General features: G+C 38.0%; 2 protein-coding genes across 2 annotated transcripts in view; both read right to left on the reverse strand.

Annotated features, from left to right (window-relative positions):
* Positions 1-7150, reverse strand: part of LOC107726108 (tumor necrosis factor alpha-induced protein 2-like) — a 37127-nt gene extending 29977 nt beyond the window's left edge. The window contains exon 1 of the mRNA XM_016535613.1: positions 6996-7150. The gene's annotated coding sequence lies outside the window, so the exon portion shown is untranslated. The remainder of the gene's footprint in view (positions 1-6995) is intronic.
* A 1508-nt stretch (positions 7151-8658) lies between these two features.
* Positions 8659-19319, reverse strand: LOC107726092 (protein phosphatase 1 regulatory subunit 14A-like). Its single transcript, XM_016535574.1, has 4 exons — positions 19310-19319; positions 10731-10811; positions 10372-10404; positions 8659-9758 (listed from the first exon to the last, which is right to left on the reverse strand). The coding sequence occupies exons 2-4, from the start codon at positions 10800-10802 to the stop codon at positions 9624-9626; spliced, it is 240 nt and encodes a 79-aa protein (XP_016391060.1). The 5' UTR covers positions 10803-10811; positions 19310-19319; the 3' UTR covers positions 8659-9623.
* Between the last annotated feature and the right edge of the window lie 1126 nt (positions 19320-20445).

Consider the following 20445-nt stretch of genomic DNA (forward strand, 5'->3'; position numbering starts at 1 on the left):
TATTATTATTAAATAAAATTTAAGAACGTTCAAAAGATGCCTTCAGGTTCTCCAAAAGGTTTTCACCAGTGTCTGCCTCAAGCAGGCTATGTCGTCATTTTTATTTTGTCATTGATTTAGTGTGTGTGTGTGTGTGTGTGTGTGTGTGTCAGACTCCTGTCCTAGTTCCTAGTGTTGGTTGTGTTTTGTTCCCTACAGTGCTCCATGTTTATGTTTCAATGCCCTTATTTGGTCTTTCCCGTTCCTGTCTGTCGGTTCATTTGGTCCAGGTGTTACCCATGTAGTTCTTATTGTTCCCAGGTGTTACCCATGTGTTTCTGTGTATTTAAAGTGTTCCCTGCTCCTAGTTCTTGGTTCTGCTGTTAAACGGCTGTTCTCCCTGCTAGGTGTGTGTCTTGCTCCTGTGTTCCCTTGTTTAGATAAATAAAGATGATTCCATGTTGATCTACTCCGACGTTTCCTCGATTTCTCATTCCCCCACAGTAGCAGTAGCCGAATCGTGACAGAACAGCAGACCTGAAAAAAGTAAGCAGCGTCCCTTCTCCTCATTTTTCTTTTTCCCGTTTTTTGAAAGTTTTTTGTTTCCTGGTTTCTCCCCTCGCGGCATGGAGATCGCTGCTCATTTCCTCACCATATGCCGCCAAGATCTCCCCTTCTACGAGTACGCCGGGAAGTTCTACAAGCTCGCGACGGCGTTGGATGACGCCACCCTCAATCGTCTGTTCTGTCTTGGCTCCTGATCCCCAGCTCAGCCCAGGAAGGGCTCCTGATCCCCAGTTAAGCCAAGGGAGGGCTCCTGTTCCCGAGTATAGCCCTGGAAGGGCTCCTGTTCCCAAGTATAGCCCACGGAGGACTCCCGATTCCCCGTTCAGCCCAGGAAGGGCTCCCGATCCCTCGTATAGCCCACGGAGGACTCCTGTTCCCCAGTTAAGCCCAGGGAGGGCTCCTGTTCCCCAGTTAAGCCCAGGGAGGGCTCCTGTTCCCCAGTTCAGCACAGGACGGGCTCCTGTTTCCCCGTTCAGCCCAGGAAGGGCTCCCGATCCCCAGCTCAGCCCAGGAAGGCCCCAGTTCAGCCAAGGGAGGGCTCCTGTTCCCGAGTATAGCCCACGGAGGGCACCAGATCCCCCGTTAAGCCCAGGGAGGGCTCCAGGCCCCGAGTACAGCCCCGTAAATTTCCCCAAGTATTTTTTTGGGGGTGGGTGGGTAGTAGGGCTACAGCCATAGAGGCCGAGGCTGGGGCCGGGGCCGTGGCCTCGGAGGCTGCTCCGCCATGGCCTCCCGAGTCCCCTGATCCGCCATGGCGTCCCGAACGGGTACCACTGTCCCGTGTCTGTCCTGAGGGACCTCCAGAGCGCCCACCCCCCTCCCCTTTGGATGTTATGGCGTGAGGACACACCTTCCAGAGGGGGGCGTTATGTCAGACTCTGTTCCTAGTGTTGGTTGTGTTTTGTTCCCCACAGTGCTCCATGTTTATGTTTCCATGCCCTTATTTGGTCTTTCCCGTTCCTGTCTGTAAGTTCATTTGGTCCAGGTGTTCCCCATTTAGTTCTTATGGTTCCCAGGTGTTACCCATGTGTTTCTGTGTATTTAAAGTGTTCTCTGCTCCTAGTTCTTGGTTCTGCTGTTAAACGTCTGTTCTCCCTGCTACGTGTGTGTCTTGCTCCTGTGTTCCCTTGTTTGGATGAATAAAGATGATTCCATGTTGATCTACTCCGACATCTCCTCGATTCCTTGTTCCCCCGCAGTAGCCGAATCGTGACAGTGTGTTTAATGGTTGGAAATCATTCGTATTTTTGCATTCATGAAATCCTTCATTTTAAAAAGTTATTTAAATGGATATGGGGTTTATTTAATTGGCCAAGGGCCAACATTGGCCAACAAAACTGATCTGTGACCTCACAGCTCTTGAATCCCCCCCCCCATTAACAATTTTATATTTCACAAAACAGCCAGACAGTACACGTGCCAAGTGGAAGTCAGACAAATTCATATAGTTTTGTCTGAACAATAGAAATGGCCCTGGACTGCGTCATGGAGGGCACATAGCAATTGAACAAGGCCTGAATAAAAGAAACTAAGCATGTTGGAGTGTGAGCTCCTCCAAACACTTGTTTTCTTAAGCATCTTGGCAGCCCATATAAGTATTATGAAATCTGTTTCCTTCAACAATATGATAAACAGTACAGAAAAGCTTATTTGCTGATGCATAAACAAAGGATTGCCGTGTCACGCCTCCCATAAAATTCAGGGACGTTCGTAGAGATCAAAAATTTGGCATGGCTATTTAACTCGTATTTCTTTTTCTTTCTTTTTTTTTAAACGAGAGCGCTGATCAGTTGGGCTGATCAAATCGGGAATCGCAAGATGTACATATTGTACGTTCATACTGCACAAAGGTCAGAGTTCAAGCATTTTTCTTCTTTTTTGCTTTTGCAGCTCTCAATTATCTGCCGGACGCACTTTCTCTTGTCCACCTTGACCTCTCTGCTAATCAATTATGAGATACATGCTATATTTTTCAGTTGAAACCGAACAAGGACATCACATACTTGTTCCTGTTGATTGTCAGGGGGCAAAAAGTGCATCAGGAAACCACAATTGGCGCCACATCTAAGACCAGCACTGAATAAAGAGGGACTGTATAAAGAGAAGCTGCAAACTGGGGTGAAATCTGGGCTTGGGGAGCAGGAAATAGTACCACATAACATTAACTTTGTCATTGTTGTGTGTGTTTGCTGGTGCATCCTTTGCTCCTGCTCTGCCTACGACGTTCACCTTGGCGAAGGTTCAAATATTTCCCAACAGCCCAAATGGTTCAAAAGGACAATCTGGTCCATGCTTTAGCAACATTTTGTTTTTTTAGATGGATTTTTGTAAAATGTTTCTTTGACTTTAATGTTTCTGTACAATTATGTCACTTGATGCATTTTCAAGAAAATCAAAGAAAAAGTATAAACCATGATGATCCCTTTGCGAGGGATCCTCTTTCCAAAATATAATGGCACAATATAAAGACCCATATAAAATACAATTATTATAAATATGTGTAAAATATTTACTTTCTATTATTATTTATTTATTTATTTATTATCGTATTATAAAGTATGTATTTATAAAATATCATTTATAAAGACCCATATATACTGTTAAAAATAAAAAGATAAATATGTAAACAATATTATGTGTAAAATATTTACTTTCTGTTTGTCACGATCTGCCTACTGTGTTGGAGCGAGGAGACGCGGAGACGTGGGAGAATTTACGAAGGAGTCTTTAATAAACCAAAACAGGGTAACACACACGTAGGACATAGAGTTGTTCTACAACACCGAACACTGGACACAGGAAAACACTGGGCTTAAATAACTGGAACCAAACGAGGGAATTAATGAGAAACACCTGAAATCAATGAACACAATTAAACACGGCAGAAACTGGGTCATGGGGAGCACATATGGAGCAAAACACAAGACAGGAACACAGGAGCAGTCCAGGGGCGTGACATTACCTCCCCCTCCTGGAAGGCGCGTCCACGCACCTCATAACATCCAATGGGGAGGGGGGGGGCGCTCTGGAGGCCTCTAGGGACAGGCTTAACACGGGACGGAAGGCCTCCAGGGCGGTACCCGTTCTGGGACCCATGGTGGATCAGACAGTTCAGTGAGCCATGGCGGAGCGGGTAGTTCAAGGGGCCATGGCGGAGCAGGCAGACTAGGGAGCCATGGCGGAGCAGGCAGAATAGGGAGCCATGGCGGAGCAGGCAGACTAGGGAACCATGGCGGAGCAGGCAGACTAGGGTGCCATGGCGGAGCAGGCAGCTCGGGGAGCCATGGTGGAGCAGGAAGTTCAGGGAGCCATGGCGGAGCGGCCTCCGTGGCCTTGGCCTCTGCACTCGGCCCGGCCTCTACGGCCGGAGCTCTATAGCACCCACCCCCCCAAAAAAAATATTCCATGGGGGAAATTTCGAGTTCTGAGGCCCTCCGTGGACCAGACGTGGGAACAGGAGCCCTCTCTGGGTTGGACTTGGAAACAGGAGCCCTCTCTGGGCTGGATTTGGGAACAGAGTCTTTTTCTGGGCTGGACGTGGGAACAGGAGCCCTCTCTGGGCTGGACTGGGGGACAGGAGCCCTCTCTGGGCTTAACTTGGGAACATTTACATTTAGACATTTAGCAGACGCTTTTATCCAAAGCGACTTACAATTGGGGGATACATAAAGCGATTCTTCTTAAAAGAGGCAAACAGATACAGGAAGTGCTTGTATCCACAAAAGGAAGGTCCTTACGGGCTAGGGCCGCGAATCTCGCAGCGGTTTCCATACCGCGGGGAACAGAAAACAAAAACGGGGAGAAGGGGTGCCGCTTACTGTTTGCAGGTTGGAGCGAGGAGACGCGGGAGAATTTACGAAGGAGTCTTTAATAAACCAAAACAGGGTAACACACACGTAGGACATAGAGTTGACGTATAACACCGAACACTGGACACAGGAAAACACTGGGCTTAAATAACTGGAACCAAACAAGGAAATTAACAAGAAACACCTGAAATCAATTAACAAAATCAAACACGGGAGGAACTGGGTCATGGGGAGCACATGGGGAGCAAAACACAAGACAGGAACACAGGGGCAGTCCAAGGGCATGACACTGTTATTTATTCTATTATTTATTTGTTTGTTTGTTTATAAAGTATCACATTATGAAGTATTTATTTATAAAATATCATTTATAAAGACAAATATATACTGGTAAAAATACAATTATTATAAATATGTGTAAAATATTATGTGTAAAATATTTACTTTCTATTATTTATTCTATTATTTATCTGTTATTATTGATTTATTTTATTTATGAAGTATCATAAAATGGGCTATATGTCTGTTCATCACTGATTGTACAGTCATTACTGTCATTACAGTAAAACACATCATTCTTGATTTCTCTCCCAAAGTGGTGTGCTCAAATCCCTGTTTGTCACCACTATTATGCAACTTTTAGCTGGCACCTGAGTGAAGAGTCAGCAGGGGATGGTCCAATCACAGCCTGCCTGCATCCTGCAGTGGTGCTCCATACAGACCACAGGAAAAGCCCTCTGCATCTGTGCTGAGAGAAGGGTTCTCTGTCATGCCACTAGAACAGCAGCCCTGACCACAGTGAGCAATCAGCCGCAGCCCTCCTGACACAATTCAGCACGGTGGATGCCAGCAGAGGAATAGGGGTTATCCTTTATAGGGCCCGTTTTAGCTGGTAGCATCCTGGTTCCGTTTCGCTGGAGTGTGTGCATCTGTAAGCGGGAATGGACTGGATGGACGTCACAAGTGTAACCTTTTACATTGAACGGGTCAGGTTAAAGCTAATTTAAGAGGTTTGTGGGGGAAGATATCATTCAGCATTTGAGGAAAGATTGATTATGGCATGGGTTTGTCTATCCCAGGCTTTCATGATTGACACGTTATCGCTGTACATGTGTTTTCTGTCATCCGCATTGTCTTTTTACTTTTGGCACAGGTGGTGTTTTCACTCACATGTACACGTTCAGAAAAAAGGTACAAAAGCTGTCGCTGGGGCATTATCCTTTCAAAATCTCAATCTTTAAGGTACATATCAGTAATAAAATACTATTATGTAAATGTTATATATAAGTACCTTTTGTACTTTTTTGAGTCTGTTTAATATTCTATACCTTATGTTATTCCAGTTGGATTGTATATTATATGAATTCATGACTCATTTTGATGGCATATAATTCATTTGGCTGTAACAGAATGTAAAAAACGTTTTAAAACAAAAATAGACAGAATATTCACTGGAACTAATAACCCAAACTGCCTCTCATGGTCTGTTCTGTTGAATAAAAAATATATAAATGTGCAAATTATGATATCAAAATAAGCTACTTAGCTACAAAAAGAGAGGAGAAAATGTTTGTTTTGTTGTTGGTGTCAAAGGTTATACATCTAGCGGTTCTCAACATTTTTGACTCCTGCTTTTTACACTCTAGTTAGATCTGGTTTTATTATATAATGACAGTTTAAAGTGTTAAATAAAAATATTATGACAGTTTGATGTTGTACATCTTTATTTTTTTTTTAAATTTTTTTTTTTAGTGTTTTAGCATTTTAATTAAGATTATGTAATATAACTACATTTAAATAATTTTAAGACTTACTGAGCTGCCCTGGAAGTTTGCTGATGCCCCCTAGTGGGCCCCGGCCCCCAACTGAGAACCACCATTCTATGGCATATTCATTTGTGGGGAAAAAAATCCTCACAAGAGAACAAAACTACACAAGGTCAAAGAACATATAAGCCAGACTAAATGTAAAAAAATCTGTTCACTTATTATTCAAATAAATTCATACTTCTCTTGTTGTTTATTTAAGAAAACCAAAAAAGTGCAAATTAATTTCTGACATTGTTGGGCCTATGCAGTTTGATGCAACATGAATACATTTTAATGTTTGATTTTAAGGATTTTTGTTGTTGTTGTTTAACATTTTTAGTATCAGTTGGGTTAAAGTCAAATCTGAATTGAAACGTGAAAACCAGCTGATTACAAAATCTTCTATACTTTATTTCTGTTCACTGTTTTGAGACGAGATGTCCAGAGAAAGTGTTTTATCAAAAATCAGTTCCCGACACATGTGAACATCATAACATGGACCATGCTAAATAAATAAATAAGTACTCAGTCATATTCCACAATTATAAAGCTTTTCAGTTTTGTTTGAGTGTATTAATACAAGAAGTTTACAAAAAGTATGAAGGCTGAAGTATATTGGGCATTCATGTATATCATTGACACTAAGACCTACACAACATCCACTCAGCTCACCATGACATCAGAATAACCCTCTTCACCCAAGAGAAACAGTTGAACCCCATGACATTTGAACTAACTTAGTACTAAACGAGCCTCCACTTGTCATTTCATCAATTTTGAACCTACGAAAAGTCAGAAAACCCTGTCAAACCAGACAAAACGTTCCACTTACCTTGTTTGGCAGTGAAGCGATGGTAAATCCCTAAACGTCTCAGAGCAGGGACATCCCAGTGTCCCAGAGGTTTCGTATCTGTGGATGTGTTTGTGTCTTAGTTTGTCACTGTCAGTGTCCAACTCAGAGAGTAACTAACTCTACATGTGCTGTCGTCCAACTAAAAGCACGTCTGAAGCCCGGGACTGGCTATAGTCACTTCCTGAGTTGTTTTGGAGCGCAAAAGACGATGCTTTTTCCTCAGGAAGCCGGCCATCCCCTTTCCTTTCCACCAGCTCTGAGCTTCCCCCACCACCTCTTGGGCCTCTGGGATCATGGGCACTATGACTCCACTAATTGCTCTGGGAGGCATGGATGCAGAACAGTATTTTTTGTTTATTTCTTTATTGACTGGCATGGATATGTGTGCTTATGACTAACATGACTGGTCATCACTGGTGTGTGGCGTGAGGGAAGTGGATCTAAGTGTGTAGGAGCCCACTGTCCTGCTTGGCTTTTGTCTGAAGCGTGTTTGTTGATGCTAAGCGTCCTAGCACATCTGAAGGTGTTTTCCCAACTGTGGGTTGAAATAAGCAGGGCAGACTGTGCCCGGGTCAATGAGTGCACCTGCACCGTCTCTGCGTGGGGTAGTTTGTTTGTTTTCTTACAGCATTGTATTAGACCTGAGGATCTATAGAGGCTTTGATCAGCACTGTGGTAATCAGTGCTATTTATATTGTTTACATCACAGGAACAAGCATGACTTTGCTGCTTGAAAGAATTTGCACAGCTCTATCTGAAAAACAATGTTTCTTTTTTTTCACTTTGTTGACAGGCCTCACCGTTGACATGGTATGTTTCTGATATAGCTTGTGTTTACAAAACGTTAACTTTGTACAGAGTTTAAAATCGCCATTCATGTTTTTCCATCTTTCAACAAACAATATTGCTGACTGATTGACTGACTAGTTGTTAATGAAAGCTGAATAAGAGCTGCTGCTACTAATGCCAATGTCTGTGAATAAAATAATTACAGTTACGATTTTAAATTATAAAACATCTTCTGCACTGATTTTTAATCTTAAACGGTTTGTAAGTGAAGTGAAACACATTTATGCTATACAATAACATACAATAGCATTTATAACCAAAATAGCTTAAAACAGATTGACGTGCACAGAAGCATTACTGCCCTCTGCTGTCTTTTTCTGATATTTTTTTACAGGTTAGCTTGTTAGATAGATACATACATCCATAATTTATCCTGAAAATGTCTTAATTTATCCTAATATTTTTTTTCACAAACTCATAAATCTGTCATTATTTACATTTGTTTATGTGTGTAAAAATTAAAAGGCAGAAAATCAAATACAAGCACAAAACTATTTGCATTTATGTACTTTAGTAAATATAATAATAATAATGATAATAATTAACTGAAGACATACAGTAGATGTATTATTATTTTATTTCACAAAGATATAACGGGCTATACAGCATTATTTATTTCTGTGTTCTTTAGCTTGTGTGTTTTTGTTTCATTTCAAATGAAGGCATACCAAAAGATAAATAGCCCGTTATTATTTTGTTCAGTTTCATATCATTTTAAATATAAAAGAAAACAAACAAGTGAAACAAGCAAGTAAAACTAAAAACAGTAAAAAAAAAATAATAAAATAAAAAGTAAGACAAATTTCTGGAAGTCTGCCACTGTACAAACAAACACACCGGTGCATTATACAAACTAAAATACAGAGCTAGAAGAGAATCAACTCAAGAAGTTCTTCAAAATGTGGAGTCTTCTTCAAACATATAATAAATTTGACCAGCTTGAGTAATTCATATAGTAGCAGCAAACATATTAACAATACCTCATGATTTTGTTACAAACCAGCTTAAAAAGCTTAAGCTGTCAGTTTTAATGAAGCATATTAAATTCAGCACTGATATTCAAGACTTTTTTTCTGAAAAATAATTTAATCCTACAAAATCTAACCACAGACATACACAACACAACAGGGAATTACTGTAACTGATTTGAAATCTAAAAAGCACTTTGCCAAAAATCTTTGGTCCATTTGTGAAAAACTCATGGGTTCAGCATAATCTAAAAAACCTAGAAATATTTCATGAGAAAAATCCTTAACATGGGTCAGTATTTCTAAGAAAAAAACTATTTAAACTGGCTGCTATGCACTGTACAAATGGTTTTCACAGATTAACTAAAATTCACTAAATTAACTGTTTTTATTAAAGCCAAACAAGTTATTTAATATTTCCATATAATCCTGACTATAGTGGGTTATACCAACGAAAGCAATTTTAAGGGATCAGGTAGAAATAATTGCTTAAATTAACAAATACACGTTCATTGCGTGAAAGCACTTCTATTGTAACAAACGAGACTCTCATTTATAATTGTTTAAAAATTTCAAAATTATTAAGACAACTTTTCACAGGTCCATGCAGTGGTCAGTCACTCAGTGTTTTACTCTGAGCTTTAGGCAAGATTTTTACATAAATATTTTTATAGCGTTTTTCTGTTTTGTTACTTGAAAAAATGAAGACAGCAGTATGGGCTGCTGATGCCTTGATATGACGTGGTTTTGATACAGGAGACTGAAGAGCTGTAGATGTTTGAGCAGATGCTCAGTGTCTCTCAGTGTCAGGAGAGCCCTGGCGATCAGAAAAGATGTGAAGCTGGGGATGTTCAATCCCATTGTTGTGGAGATCTTCTTGTTTCTGCAAACCATGAAGTTTATTCACCAGTTCTGTGATGAAGACCTGATGAAGATGAGGAGAAAAGCACATCATCACAGAAGAATCTTTAAAGACATGATAAAATGTGTCAACAGTATCTGAATGAAAACACAACTTAGAGATAAGACCTGAATATTGTTTTAAAGTATTAACTTGTCAATATCAATTTTGTCAACAGAGGGCAGCAGAGGATGATGCAGTGTTTGTAGTCCTAAAAGTTTTAGCTGGTTAGCATGGCCCATTTAGCCCCTGCTGGTGGTTGTTGTAACTACATCATCTGGATTTAGAAAGCATTCAGCAAAAAAAATACAAAAAATAAAAATAAATTCCCTCAATTTTCTGGGTATTATCCCACAACACCCACTTTTTGATAAAGAATTTTGTCTAATCATTAACACTGTTAGTCACTATTTCCTGCAGTGTGACAGTGAGTCACTTTTATGTCTACAATAAACTCAAACACTTGCAGGGGGTTATTTAGTTAAAGATAAAACATCAAAGCTATGTGCAGAAAAGGACAACACAACTTTGTTTGAAATGAAAGATCATGTTTATTTCCTATTGTTTGATAGAATTATAACATTGATAGCAGAAGGGAGGTAGAGAAAAGGGGAGAGAAAGAGGTAGGTAGACTTACTTCTGTGTTGTTACCGCAGGTATGAAGGATGTCCTACAAGAAATAAAAATCGAGAGATTTATTAAAGAGCGTGACAAATCTTGCCCCGGCTGAAAATGGATTTGAATGGTTTAATGCTGGATTGATTCTTTTATTGCAATTAAAGAGATCTTTCTAGTTAAAGGATTAATTCATTAAATAATTTGTTCCAAAACCCTATGGATTTCTATCTCATGTGGAAAACAAATAAAGAAACTTAAAAGAAGAAATTGCTCATAAAAGTAGCTCATATGATTCACTATTTGGGTTAACTGTTCCTTTAAACTTGTTAAATATACCACATACTGGTTTCTTCATCTGTAGTTTCAGAAAGCAGATACCTTAAGCTTCTGCATCCTTTCTTCATCACTCTGTAGATCTAGTAGCTCATCAATGTTCACTTCCTCTGGCATATCCTCTTCCTGTGAGGAGAGAAACAGTCACATTTAAGGCCTCTTCACACCACCATGAAAAATGGTAGGCTGAAAGAAAATGTAATTTCACTCTCTGACAGTAGATGGCGCATCTAGAAATCAAGTTACACCGGTACACAAAGCGCTGTGCAACTTTCCGTTTCTGACACCCACTTGTCATGGAAAAGAAAGGAAGTCAAACAGTATTTATAAGATGGCCATTGCTGAGAGCACTGGCAAATTACAGACCCATTTCAAATCTTTCTTTTTTTTTTTAAATTTTAGAAAAGGTTGTGTCTGCTCAATTGTGCTCCTTCCTGCAAAAAAAGAAAAAAAAAAGAAAAAAATTATATATATATATCATTTTAAGTCCTCATCATAGCACAGAAACTGCACTCATTAAATTTACAAGTGACTTGCTTATTGCATCAGACCAAGGCTGCATTTCATTGCTAGTTTTACTTCTTAGTGCTGCGTTCAACATTGTAGATCATGATATACTTATAGATAGATTATAAAATCATATGGGTATTCAGGGACAGGTTTTAAGATGGTCTAAATCCTACCTGTCTGACCGTTACCACTTTGTTTATTTAAATGGGGAATTATCTCAGTTAACGTAAGTAATGGAGTACTGCAAGGATCTATCTTAGGCCCTTTGCTATTTACTACCCCTTGGTAGTATTATTAGAAAATAGTAGAAAGATTAGTTTCCACTGTTATGCTGATGATACTCAACTATATATTTCATCAAGACCAAATTAAACTTCTAAATTATCCAAGCTAACAGAGTATGTAAAAGATTGGATGACCAATATATGTTTTTTCTATTACATTTGGATAAGACAGCATTTTTCTCATTTGGCTCCTAAACACTGGAGCAGCCTTCCTGATATTGTTCAGACACACTAAATCTTTAAATCTAGATTAAAGACATCTCTTTAGCCAAGCGTTCACATAATACATCTAATAACCCTGCACTCTACTTTTATCTAATCAAATGCATATTATCATTCCTTGCTTAGATGGGCATCCCGTTAATCATGATCAACATTTCTACTTGAATACATGTCATTAACTAACTGCATGATTTGTACTATGCTATAACTGATACATCTCTGCCATATGGACATCACTTTGACATACTGAAGTCACCACTGATAAATTACTCTTAATTGTAATGTAGAAACATTCTTTTTCTGTGAAGCTGCTTTGCAACATTGTGTATTCTGAAAAGCACTCACTATACAAATAAATGTGAATTTAAAAAAGGTCAATTGAATTTCCAGATTCTCGATGCATGAAATTTGTGTTGGGACATTTGTGTGTAATATTCCTTATGTGAAATTCCCAAATTATGAAGACCGGAAATGCAAGCTCATGTGAAGATGTTTTGCATTTTGCTGCTTTCCAAAGTTCAAGTTTAAATGTGTGTCTAAAAGAAGATCAGTACATCACAGCATGATCTCTTAGCTTAAAAGTACACAAACATTAAAGTTACAGGTTTGCGGCACAGCAGGAAGGTGAGTGTATATTTTTAAATTTAGGATTTATTATTTGTTATATGTTGATTTTATTTATTTTTTAAAAAGACTCCATAGAATATGATGTCATATCACAACCATTTCAGTGGCTGAAGAAATGTAACATGCTCAATGTCTAGTGTAACCGGCTAACCGCCACTCATGGAATTTCACCACACAAAGCTAAATGTGACCGCACTTTTAAAATGCATATGGCACTGAATTTTTGCACTAAAAATGTCTAATACATAAAAATGGTCTAATAATAATTATGACAAAATGCTAAAATCTGAGTTCATCATTAATGCATTAATTAATAAATGGTGTGAACAGAGCATTTACAATTCGACTTAATTTATGGCTTAATAAAAGAAACTCACAACTGTTACATACATTGTAAAAGGAAGAGTTGCATTAGATATGCACATTCAGATCTATTCTCACTTGACTGCCCACCACATAAATCAATGAATCCCCTGCTAAGCTGTCTCTAAATGTTAGAAGTCATACTAAATGAGAACAGTGGTGAAATCAGACGGTCCAAACAGCCTTACAGAGCTCAGAGCTCCATTCAGCAGCTGTCAATCTAGGCCAGGCAGCTGTCACTCAGCACTAATCTATTGTATGGGAATTAACAAGTCCCGCCCTTCCCTTTTATTCAAACCACCTCAAATACACCTCCAGATAAACCAGACTACTTATTATTTAATTAATGCCTTAATTCTGCATTGATTTTAAAATCGTAACTGCAGTGGGAAAATAATTTCCTCTAATAGGAAATGGTGTACCTGGAAAATACAATCTATTATTTATGGTGCGCACCTCTGTTTCAAGAACGATTTCATTTTCACTTGCCTTTCTATTGTGGCTTGGTGCCTTCGAAAATAGGCCAAGGTCAATATTCATGTCCTTCCAGTAAATCATTTACAAAAACAAAATCAGCTTGAAACCTGCCACCCACCAGCAAAGCAGAATGAAAACATCACAGCATATTTTCTTTTAATATATGCCTATCTTATCATTTATTTGATCCCTTGATGACCTCTGTGCTTGATCTTAAATGAATAGTTCACAATAAAAATTTAAATTTGTCACCATTTACTCACCCTCATGTCGCTCCAAACCTGTACAAGTTTCTTTCTTATGTTGAACACAAAAGAAGATATTTTGAAGAATTTTGAAGAACCAAACAGTTGGTCCCCATTGACTTCCAGTAGGTAAAGAAATATATGGAAGTAGTACTGTTTGATTACTAGCATTCTTCAAAATATCATCTTTTATTTTCAACATAAGAAAGAAACTCATACAAGTTTGGAACAACATGAGGGTACAGTAAATGTTGCTGTAAATGATGACAAAATGATCTATCCCTTGAAGCACAAAGGCTGTGATTTGATACACATTCACGGAAAATCAATTTGGAATGTTTGTAAGAAAAGTAGTAATGTCTGATTAATTAACAAAATGTTCAGAACAGGTTCAGATGATTCGTGGAAATGATCAGAATCAAGAGATTTCAGTTGTATGGACCACTATTATGATACTATGATCAGGTGCTTTTGGATTGTTTTTTGGAAAAGAGTAATCAGTACAATTCTTTTTTTTTTTTTTTTTGTTCCACAAAAGACAGAAAGTCAGACAACATGAGGGTGAATAAATTAACAACAAAATTTTGATTTAAAGGAATAGTTTACCCAAAACTGAAAACTTGCTACCATCCAAACAGAGCTTATTTCTTCATCAGAACAGATTTTGATCAATTTAAACCGTCACTTCTGGAAAAAAATATGAGTCCACAATGCATAATAAATTAATGCTTCCTCTATCCCATGTTGTCCTCTCACACCAAAATCCACCAACATATTTGTTTAGAACTGCTGTTTTCGCTTGTAAATGGTGCCTGATCTGTGCATATTTCTCTTCTGATTCAGACAGAGGACTTTTCCCATGGAGCAAACAATATTATGTATAGAGGACACATATTTTAGCTAAAGTTAAAAACGCCTTAATAATGAATTAGAAAATTACAAACACACAGCTTTTCACTTTATATGACATTAATGGACTGGAGTCGTGTGGATTACTTGTGGATTATTGTGATGTTTTTATCAGCTGTTTGGACTCTCATTCTGACGGCACCCATTCACTGCAGAGGATCCATTGGTTTACAAGCAATGACAAATACAAACTCATCTACATCTTGGATTAGCACATTTTAATTTTTGGGTGAACTATTCTTTTATGGATGAACTATTGCATTAATTGATTTGTTATCATGAACATACTAAGATACAACTAACTCACAACATAGTATAGAATGTTGTGGGATTCAGTCTAACTTAAGTTAACACCAAGTACTGCAACTACGTTAACATGATTACCAAAGCTCCAAATTGCCATCAGGTGTACATCCACACAGCAGGTTAAGAGCTGGTCATGCAAGCCAGTGTGTCTCCTGATAAGGTTACGGATAACTACAGGGAACAGGGTTGGCGTGGGAGAACTTTCAAAATCCTGAAACTAACACCACCGTTGAAAGGTCAATCAGAGAAAGATCCAAGCTGAAAGCCCTACCAGGGCATCAATGACCTTTCTTTTAACTCCAAATGCCACTGAAATGCTGTGAAACAAACATAACCCTTCACACGCTGAACGTACAGGGCAAACCTTTAGTAACTGAAAGTTTGTGCTTTTGCTTTAGATTCGTTCCTGAGCAGAGAAGCTTTGCACCTTCAATAGAAAACTGAAAAGTAGTGTACCAAATATCTTGAGAAATTATATGTGTAAATATTCATGTCAATTTTGGTTGGTCATGGTTTATTTAATGTTGAACTATCCCCTTATTCAAAATAAACCAAAACAAGCTATAAAATAAGCTAAAACAACAAACAAAATCAAGATTTTATTTTACCCCCTCAAGTGTAAGTCTAGAAAAAACCTATGAGGTAGCCTAATTTTGAAAGTGTGGTGTCTAGTGTAAAATTATAAAATGTTATAACCCCAAGGGCATTTTTTAAAATAATATTTGAAAATATTTTATCTGGGAAGAAATTGTGAGTAAAAATATTTTTAAAAATCTTTAAAAGTCTTAATCCTTATAAAGTATAAATAAATAAATATATAGTATAAATATATAAAAAATTATACACTATATAAAAAAAAAGTAAAATACATCTGTTAAAATAAATTTTAAAAGTTAAATAAATCTGTTGTACATTCAAACTCTTTCATAAAGAGATATTTTTGCATGATAAACTTTAAATAATACTGCATTCACTAATCTTACATGCTATAGATAATCTCTGATGGAGCACTGCGCTAGCACTTCAGTGCCTCTCATGTCAGCTTAGTCCAACCAGAGTAAAATGTCAGATCTTTTGTGCATCATCTGCCCTTAGGACTCCATAAACTGTGATGTAACAGTACGCCGATCCACATTAAATGCAAAAGTGCATGTGAGATCAACACGGGCTGACATGGTTTAGTCTAACTATTTACATTACATGCCTTTGACGGAATTGTTATCATTTATCCATAAGAAAGACCTTTTTCACAAGAAACCATTTAGTTATTCTTCAAATATTTGTGCATGCAGAATAAATGATTTAATGTAGCCTTTGTTTACTAGTGACCTCTTTACAAGCTGACCATTTTAGGAACAAGAACTCATCTACAGGTCAACTCTGAAATGTAATATTCTAAATGTGGATCTGTTTTGCTCTTTGGTCCTTGTGATGCTGATATAAGCACTTTGGCTGAATCCATTCAGTTTCTGATCATCATCAGACGTTAATGCATTACCACTTCTCAAACTGAACTGATAATGTACATCAAAACATAAAAAATGCCTTTTATGCATTAAACATGTAACATTTGTGTCCTTTATTGTGAATAACACAATAAATTCCAGCTAATGCTAGCTAGCTAATGCTAAACTTCTCAACTGGAGTTACATTAAGATCAAATGGTGACCCAACATGGTACCAACCAGTACTTAATGCAGTCTGGGTTTTCTTTTCCTTCCATTTCAAAGTGCACAACCATGTTAGCATGTGCCTAATTTGACTATCTTATACCAAGTGACACATTCATTTGCATCAAAATACCACAGATTATGAGTGAATACATAACGTCTGACATCTACAACAAGATTTATGAGAAGTGGTTTCTCCTTTCCTTTCAAAAGTTGGTCAGCCTGTTTATTTAGCTACCCCAACCATGCATGATTGCATTTCACAAAACCTTTTTATGTTATTTTTAGCATTTAGCTTTGTTTTATCCATAACACTATCAGAAAAGACTTATTTAGTACAATTGCTGTTAACTATTACTCATTTTTTGGATTTCACATATGTCAAATCTGTAGTGCAGTTTTGTGACTACGTTTGGGCCACTGACATGGAATAAAAGATGAACCAGCCTCTGGACTACAAATGAACATGAATCTGTCCACTACGGGACTCTAATCTAGGCTTTTTTATTAAGCTTTGATAGAGCAGACGACTAATGGTCCTGCTTAATGGGGCTTGTGATGCCCTGTCCATGGACCAGTTGGTAGCGGGTAGTCGTTTTGCGGGATGGGGGTGGAGGACAGTTGCAGGAGGGCTTTCTTTGTGTGATACAGTGACATATGGGGTCTTCATTTCTACAGCCCCCATCCCCCTTACTCATAAAAAACACCCCATGAGACAAATATACCATCAATCAATCCCAGGACCATAAGAGCAGGACGTAGTTGGGCCTGCTGCCAACAGGAAATGAAGGAGGGGATCTGATTACAGCCTCAGTGGGGGCTGTTTCTTTTTTAGCACCAACATCACATCATAAAGATGACAAAAAGTTGACTATTGGGATTCGTTCAGTCATCATGTACTCTTAAAGAACTGGTAAAAGTTGTCACTGGGGTGGTACCCTTTCAAAAGGTACTAATATGTAGCATTTAGTTACCAATACGTACACTTTAGGAGCTAATATGTACCTTCAAGGTACTATTATGCACCCTTTAGGGGTAAATAAGGTACAAAGATGTACCTTTTAAAAGGATAGGATCCTAGTGGCAGCTTTTGTACCTTTTTTTCTGAGGTTGTGTGATATTGTGCCATACTAGTGTGTACAATGTACATGGTACTACTTCTTTATGCTACATTTTAACAAATGTAATATATATATATATATATATATATATAAAATGCTAATTATTGTTGAAGTTGTAAATAAAACAGATTATTACAATAGCTATTACAATGAAATAATATTTTATGTTAATACTTCATGTTTGTCACATAAATTACATATTTTATTCAATGCAGTCCTTGCTGTTTCTTATTTCAATGTACAATTTAAAGTAGACAGTGCAAAAGCAGCTAGACCCTGTTTAAAAAAATTATGGATTTACATGAGATTAAAATATGCTACTTTAATTAGTAACAGGCAAATCTGGAAATATACAGGTTGTGAAACATACTGCTTTAAAACCACTAATTATAGATGTTGAAACTAAATGTGTTGCAACACCCCTCGATCTCTCCTACACAATTTCATAATTATCGTGGCAGGACGCCATGTGCGTTCCAGTGTCAGAGCTCAAGCATCTGCCTCCTCACATCGACCATCACAAAGCCCAGTGACTGTGAATGTTTACTGTTTTCCAGACGCCTGCTGGCATCCCATCCCAGAGCTTTCCATGTAAGGCAGCAAGCGCACCAACAAGTCTTGACCGCATCTTTAAACATTTAAGGTCGGCCCCCTGATCTTGTTGCTCATGGGAACTGGACCCTCTGAGGAAAAAAATCCCCTCTGTCCTAAAATACCCCAAGACACAGGAATGTAAACTAATTAGATATAAATTGATAGCATTTCTGCATATCAGACATGTTTACTTGTCTTAGTTTTTCAAGCCTCACAGGAGAACAGGATAAGTAGCCTGCTGTAGCTTAACTATGTGTGCTAAATCAGCAGAGTAAAGACCATTTGGAGATGCAAATCATGTCAAAGTTTGAGGGTAAAAATCTTCACAACTTACTTTTGTGGTCTTAATGATTTCTTATGACTTATGACATTACAAGATTTTAAAGAATTTAATAGTGATATTTCTGCTAATATTAATTTTCCATCCTACTGATGGAAAAATATGAAAAAAGGTAACACTTTACTTAAAGCCTTCATGTATAATGCATTATAAAAGTAGTTTTAATGCATTCATTATGCCTTGTCTACACCTATAATGCATTGTACAATCTCATGAATGTTTGTAAGCACAGTTAATACATTATAACACTTATCAACTCATTGTTACACTTTGCATTTTAAATTCAGTTATAATTAGTTCAGTTCTCTCTCTCTCTCTCTCTCTCTCTCTCTCTCTATCTCTATATATATATATTTAGTATATATAGTTCAGAAAGCCCATCTGAAATTTCTTCTAAAATCATTGTTTACACATATATTCATGAAGGACACAAAAGGCTGTCGTTTCGTGGATTTTACCCAAGAAAAGGTTCACGCCCTTTATGAATAAACGTGCGGAATAATCACTGATTAGCACATCAAAAGGGACTCAATCAAACATTATTTCGAAACTTAATTGTGGAATTAAAATCCTTTATCGTATTTTACCATCTTTGCCATCAGACATTTTACATTCCATTCTGAATTCAAATGGTGTGACACCTGCTTCACAGTTTGGGACACGTAGACTAGGTGCACATTTCCACGTGGATAGTGATGATTTGAAATCTTCCTCCCACTGATAGAAACTTTATTATTCAATATTATTGCGTCTTACCAATTAATTAATTCCACTGACATATAATCAGCAATCAAGAAGATTTTTATCTTATTTTTTTTATTGATCAGAAACGCCTTTGCTTCCATGTCATTAAATATTAACAGAACGATTTGAAATTCTTCATACTGAATTTGTATGTCATTTATTACATTTTATTGTACTCGTGTAATATTATTCTTTGTTACAAGAGGACTCACCCTTCCCAAATACAGCATTTGTCTCAGGCTCCTACATTTATGTTCAGTTATTACTGAACCTACATATGAGAGCCTGAGAAAAATGCTCATTTTAGAAGAACATTTTAGATGAGAGAGAGCATGAGAGAGAGAGAGAGAGTATAAATACAAAATACTAGCTTGTATAATACACAAACACACACACACAGACATACATACATACATATATATATATATATATATATATATATATATGTATACACACACACACAAAATGTGCACATGTAAAAGTGCTACATAAACTAGGTGACTCGTGCTTGCCTCTTCTGCACGCTCAGTCCAGCTTCCCGGCTGGTACCACGGTTCGGTGAGTGGATCTTATTGTTATAACGCCTCCCCACCCGATTCGCAGCCATCTCCAGACTGACCCTACGGATGGCCACTTGCATACAAATAATTGATCAGGAGTCTGGCGGAGTAGGTGCGCTGCTCCAGCACGAGGGAACGCTGACACCTCCAGAGCGCACCGGGCCGCAGGGTCCTAGCGCTGCGATGTTACCGCCTTATACCTTCGCTCTCGCTTGGGGTCTGGCGACCACCAGAGGTCCGCAAGAAGGTGCTAATAGTAAGTGCAAAAATAAACATTTGCTGAAAATATTACTTAGAGTCCAAACAACTGATAAAAACATCACAATCATCCAAAGTAACGCCAGTCCATCAATTTGTAAAGTCAAAAGCTGCACGTTTGTAATAAACAAATCCATCAATAAGGCATTTTAACATTAAACTGTTGCTACTGGCCAAAATACCAGTCCGTAATCAATAATAACGCTTCTTGCAGTGAAGTTCACCCCCAGTTGTTCTCTTACATCAAAACCCAATCACATGTTTAGGACTGTTTTTCACTTGAAATTAAACAGTGTTTCATCTGGGCATATTTCTCTCCTGATTTAGGCAGACACTTTTTCACTTGTGAAAGCACTTTTTTCTTTACTAGTCATGGCCTAATGGTTAGGGAGTGTGACTTGTAACCCAAAGGTCATGGGTTCGAGTCTCGGTACCAGCAGGGATTGTAGGTGGGAGGAGTGAATATACAGCGCTCTCTTCCAACTTCAATGAGCAAGGCACCGAACTCACAACTGCTCCTGGGCGCTATA

The sequence above is a fragment of the Sinocyclocheilus rhinocerous genome, unplaced genomic scaffold, assembly GCF_001515625.1.
Source record: "Sinocyclocheilus rhinocerous isolate Xijiao unplaced genomic scaffold, SAMN03320098_v1.1 scaffold816, whole genome shotgun sequence".
Taxonomy (NCBI): Eukaryota; Metazoa; Chordata; class Actinopteri; order Cypriniformes; family Cyprinidae; genus Sinocyclocheilus; species Sinocyclocheilus rhinocerous.

Coding starts and splice junctions, on each gene's coding strand:
- LOC107726092 (XM_016535574.1), bottom strand. CDS start 10,802: ATGCCAGAGGAAGTGAACATTGATGAGCTACTAGATCTACAGAGTGAT. Junction 10,405..10,730: donor AAAGGATGCAGAAGCTTAAG/GTATCTGCTTTC, acceptor TATTTCTTGTAG/GACATCCTTCATACCTGCGG. Junction 9,759..10,371: donor CCTGCGGTAACAACACAGAA/GTAAGTCTACCT, acceptor CATCTTCATCAG/GTCTTCATCACAGAACTGGT.